The sequence below is a fragment of the Nuphar pumila genome, chromosome 17 (assembly GCF_984573655.1).
Source record: "Nuphar pumila chromosome 17, dmNupPumi1.hap1.1, whole genome shotgun sequence".
Taxonomy (NCBI): domain Eukaryota; kingdom Viridiplantae; phylum Streptophyta; class Magnoliopsida; order Nymphaeales; family Nymphaeaceae; genus Nuphar; species Nuphar pumila.
Window position 1 is genome coordinate 79,978,869 of NC_143265.1, and position 5,345 is coordinate 79,984,213.

Genomic DNA, 5,345 nt, shown 5'->3' on the forward strand with positions numbered 1-5,345 from the left:
GGCCTAACCTAACTAGAGAAGATAACACAGTTTTGTATTTACACTTGTTTCTATAAAAATGAAAAAAAAAGAAAATTTTCTATAACATAAGATTGGCACTCAGTGAACAACATTGTATAGTGCTGTAAATTTTGTGATTTGAGTAATAAACTGTTAGGCCCCATCTAACCCCAACATGGCCTGTTTTTTTTTTTTGGAGAATCAGGAAAAATTTACTAATATTCAGAATTGACGATGAGAGATCATGTAGGGATATGGCAAGTTACATAAGAGAGATGGACGCCTCAACAACATTAACAAAAGGTCCTAGCAGTCGGAACCCCAGTCAGGAAATGTCCTCCTTAGTCCAAACCACACAAGCAGCATAGAACGCTTCCCCCAGTGACACACAAACTGAACATCAGATTTTTTGTCATTGAAAATTCAAGCCTGATTTGAACAGAGACTGAATGATGGAACCGGGGAAACTCTTTTCCAAGAGAAAAAAAGGTTAACCAAACATTTTTATTCACATAATGGGAAAAAATAAGGGCATTTTAGAAAGCATCAGTAACAATGCAGAAGGCAAAATATATTAATGTAAGAATTACTGAAAAACCAAAGAGAAAGATAATATCTCATGCTTCTTCATGATGGAAACGCGAGGCATGTCATTAAAGTGAACAAGGAAAAGGAAGGGAAGCAAGAGAAAAAGCAGACTGAGCCAGGCCCACACGAACCCATCTCCCAAGTCTATCCGAACCCACCCGAACCAAAAAGAGAAAAGGAAAATTGCCAGCATTTTTTTCCAAAAATTAAAAATTAAAAACAAGTAAACAATACACCCATTTTCATCTCTCTCTCTCTCTCTCTAAATCTTTTAGTTAAGGTGGTGGTCTTTTAAGGGGACAGCAAGTCTGAGAGAGAGAGTGGGGTAGGTGGGCATGAGAGCCCAAGTGTGGTGTGGTTGCCATTTACCAGAGTCTGATGGGTAGAGAGATGGGAAATGAAGAGTCTTCAAAGCCCAACAAGGTCTCTCACTAGGGGCTTCCCTCCTTTATGCTTTTATTTTTCTTAGATCCTTTTGAATCAATGGATGGCTTTGCTGTTACTGGAATGGACTTCAACTTTGAATTCTTGTGTTTGTTTTTCTTGCACCTTTTCTTTATTCCACCACCTCCAATCCCCTGCCACCCTTCATGTGTTGCCAAACGTTTTTTTTCTTGTTTCAGGGAATAAAGATGAATACCCGATTCAAGACTTCATTGCAGAATATGGAAACACCAGCTAAGTGTGAAAAAGTATGCACCTTTGGCACTGAATCAGGTTTTTCAGAAGTGGGTTTGATCCTTTGATGTGTTTTTCTCATCCTGGTTGCTTGTTTTCATGGAGAAGATGGATATCGGGGGCTCTAGAATGGCACAGAAAGGGAATGTGGGGAGGAGCTTTAGCAAAGAGAGAAAACTAGCACTGCAACAAGATGTATGAACGTTGATTCTTTTTGTTTTCTTCATTTAATTTTTGTGGGAATGTTATTTTTTGTAAAAATTTTGAAGTTTTTTTTTTTATTGTTGGCTACAATTCTGTAGGTAGATAAATTAAAGAAAAGGCTTAGACACGAAGAAAATGTTCACAGAGCACTAGAGAGAGCCTTCACCAGACCATTGGGTGCTCTGCCTCGTCTTCCTCCTTACCTTCCTCAATATGTGAGCCATGATTTTTTTTTTTAACTTTTCTGCATAAACTGATTTATGTTTGCTATTAAATGATGCACCAAGAAAAATCTGTTTCCCAATTTGATTCGTTAGTCTCTTTTATGATCTACTGTTACTTTTGAATCTGCCTATACTCTGATTAATCTCTTTGAAAAGGATACAACTGGCAACAGAAATTGATTTGGAGTGATTGGTAATGAAATTTTCAGACATTAGAGCTCCTTGCGGAAGTTGCTGTTTTGGAGGAGGAGGTTGTTCGGCTCGAAGAGCAGGTTGTGAATTTTAGACAAGAATTGTATCAGGAAGCCGTTTATATATCATCATCGTCATCGTCCAAGAAACATATTGAGAGTGGTACGGCAGAATCGGTGAACCTCTCTCCAAGTAAACCTGTCAAGTCAGAGCAATCCTCCTCTGAAGGAAGCCCAAATGCTTCTGCGGTGAAAACGATCAAGAATTCTTTGTTGCGCCAATCATCCATGGGTTCTGAATCAAATCGAAGTGGGTTTTGTACAAATGGATCGGTTACAGGGAAGCTGGCATTGAACAAAGAGTCTTGTTTGGATGGGAAGGAGAATCAGTTGCATTCCAATTCTACCAGGAGCAAACAATCACCACAGAAAGTTTCAAGGCCAAGGATGTTTGTGAAACAAGCATCTAATGAACCGAGGTCTGCGAAGAAACAAGAAATTGTAACTAAGATACAGGTATATGGTTGCCCTGTGTGTAAGAGGAAGAATCACAATTGATGAGTATTATTGGCTTTCTTTTGTTGTACTGAATCTGTGTTTGTTTTATTTTTTTTATTACTCCAGCCGGAATTTGATGTCTCCCATGGAAAATCCGACCAGTCCATAGCCAATGTGGGTACAGTCTCAGAGGAAGATACCACTGAACCTGCTAAGCTCTCTGAGGATATTCTCAGGTGCTTGCTGAACATTTTCATGAAGTTGGTCGCACAATCTGCTGCAAAAGACTCTGATAGCTCATCAGTTGTTTCTAGAATTGCTCCCCCTGATGCAAGTGCAGGGGATAATGCTGGTATCAACATGAGATCATCAGAACAGTTAGAGGTTCGAGACCCTTATGGTATCTGTGCTGAATTTGGAGAAAGGGATGTTGGTCGATATAAGTATCTCAGTGAAATTTCAGCAAGCTCAATTGATCTAAACAGGGTTTCTGATGCTGCTCACCTAATCTGTAGGCTGAAGTAAGCTGCAACGCAGAGATGAACTGTTATGCTTGTGTTCCTTTGTTTTCAAGTAGTTCTAGAAATATATATTATCAGAGGCACACAAGTAATCCTTCTACATTGCTTTCAGGCAACTTCTTGTCAAGCTTGAGTCGGTGGATCTCCGGGGACTTACCCATCAGCAGAAGTTGGCGTTTTGGATTAACACCTACAATTCATGCATGATGAATGTATGTGAATTGCTATATGTATCTGTTTTAGGACTTTGATTCTAGTTTAGATTGTTCATTCTCTGAAGAATGTTTTCTGCATCTGTTTGTTTACTTCCATCTGTTTTTGTTTGATATATTTAATCTGATATTGCATTTTTGTTGTTCTACTTATCTCAAATATGATGGTGCATTAGCAAGTGAAGAAATATACTGAATCTGATTTTTACATAATGGTGATGCTTAAGTTCTTGTATGATCTGTACACCTTTTTACCTGATATTTTGCATCCCATGGTGCATTTGTTGGCATAGAAGTTGTTGACATGGATTGCACCTAATTCATTATTGTGTTGATCATTAAACTTGTAAAACATTTGGCCCTATGCAGTCATTTCTAGAGCATGGAATACCTGATAGCCCTCACAAAGTTGTTGGATTAATGCGTAAGGTATGTCTTTACTACATCCTTTGGAATTTGCAATTCTCAGCCAGTAAGGATGAGGTGTAGCAGATAAAATTAGGTGTTCATGAACCCATAATACTGTTGCAGGCAGTTCTTAATGTTGGTGGCCACATGCTGAATGCGTTGACGATTGAACATTTCATCTTGAGGCTGCCTTATCATTCAAAGCATGTAAGCTTGTTTATGTTATGCTCAATTTTGAACGCTGATACACCATTTTAACTGGTTGATTGATTATTGTTGTCAAATTTTCTCCTGTAATTGTTAGACCCACTCAAAAGGTGGAAGAAATGATGAGGGGACGATGCGAAGCATTTTTGGGTTAGATTGGCCTGAACCCTTGGTCACATTTGCGCTCTCCTGTGGAAGTTGGTCTTCTCCTGCGGTAAGCAACCCAAGTGGTTTAGACTCCTTTTGAATTCATGGTTTGCACAATGCCGATTTTCACATATCTTTTTTCCAAAGTACAGAATGGTTACGATTTGTTTGTGTTTCATTCGTGCTGATTATACAGCACAGTTTTAGAAACAAGTTCAATTTTACTGACAAATTGATTGTTATTGATAAAAGGTGCGTGTCTACACAGCCATGAAAGTCGAAGACGAACTTGAAGCAGCAAAGAGAGAGTACCTGCAGGCAGTCATTGGCATTTCCACTAAGAATCACAAGTTGGTCATACCCAAGCTGCTGGACTGGTATCTTCTTGATTTTGCAAAGGATGTAGACTCATTACTAGACTGGATCTGCCTGCAATTACCAAGTGTATTGAGGAAGGAAGCAGTCAAGTGCCTTGAGAGAGGGAGAAAGGAGTCCCTGTCTCAGGCAGTACAAATAATGCCATACAAGTTCAGTTTTAGGTATCTTTTAGCAACATGAAAACCTACCCTCCCCTCTTCTTTCACCACAAATTACATGGGTTTCAGGGTTTGGATGTAAGACCTGTACACAGTATAACAAATGCAAAAAATACATGATTCTTTGATTTTCAAACTGAAATTTTCTTCCTTTTCAAATTGCCTAGGCAACACAAGCCACTGATGTCTGTACACCAAGTTTTTTGTGCTCATGTGGAAACACATGGGACAATCCAAAAAATGGACTCCTTCGGTGTCACACGGATACTCTATTTCGACTCTCATTATGTAAGTCATATTAAAAATTACATAAAAATGGTCATGTCCCGTATCTGCAACCGTATCGATGTGTCATCCTTCGTTTTCCTGACCAAACATCCAAACCATAAACTATTGGGGGCATGATTGGGTTATACTGAACAAGCTGGATGCTAAAAGTCTGTGGGTCATACAAGTTTTTTTTTTTTTTGTATGTCTGGTGCTTTACTCCAAAAGGACTCATTGGCTTTGTTAGGGAAGCATTGCCACTGTAAAAATTATGTTGAACCATTGTGGCAACCATACCATCACTCTTAGTGAACGAAGCCAGAAGCATAGAAACTTTCACCCTGTTAAAATTCATGGATGGGAACCGAAAACAACTCAAGAACAGACTCTTAACGTGGTTCGGCAGTGCCTACAACCACGAATATAATTTTCTCTCTGCCTCTCTACAATTAACGTGAGAAGGAGAGGTTCCTTTTATAACGAGAGACTTTACAAATGTTTAGAACTCCTTTACAATTAGACTTGACTTTTTCAACAATCTTCCCATTATAGCATCACTGTTTTAGTTGTTTCACCTTCATTAGAATTCTTATCTTCATCATTTAGAAACTTGTGTTTTGAAACTCCCCAACTGCTTCTCATGATTTGCTTCATCTTTCTTTTC

At 38.8% G+C, this 5,345-nt stretch overlaps 1 protein-coding gene across 1 annotated transcript; it reads left to right on the forward strand.

The window, feature by feature from the left end:
- Nucleotides 1–883: 883 nt before the first annotated feature.
- LOC149812416 (uncharacterized) lies at nucleotides 884–4,550 on the forward strand. Its single transcript, XM_089993697.1, has 11 exons — nucleotides 884–1,011; nucleotides 1,212–1,280; nucleotides 1,375–1,461; nucleotides 1,569–1,685; nucleotides 1,904–2,401; nucleotides 2,510–2,904; nucleotides 3,017–3,116; nucleotides 3,486–3,545; nucleotides 3,648–3,731; nucleotides 3,829–3,945; nucleotides 4,131–4,550. Exons 1-11 carry the CDS (start codon nucleotides 967–969, stop codon nucleotides 4,434–4,436), a joined length of 1,878 nt encoding a protein of 625 aa, XP_089849823.1. The 5' UTR covers nucleotides 884–966; the 3' UTR covers nucleotides 4,437–4,550.
- Nucleotides 4,551–5,345: the final 795 nt, after the last annotated feature.

Coding starts and splice junctions, on each gene's coding strand:
- LOC149812416 (XM_089993697.1), top strand. CDS start 967: ATGGGTAGAGAGATGGGAAATGAAGAGTCTTCAAAGCCCAACAAG. Junction 1,686..1,903: donor CTCCTTACCTTCCTCAATAT/GTGAGCCATGAT, acceptor TGAAATTTTCAG/ACATTAGAGCTCCTTGCGGA. Junction 3,946..4,130: donor GAAGTTGGTCTTCTCCTGCG/GTAAGCAACCCA, acceptor TATTGATAAAAG/GTGCGTGTCTACACAGCCAT.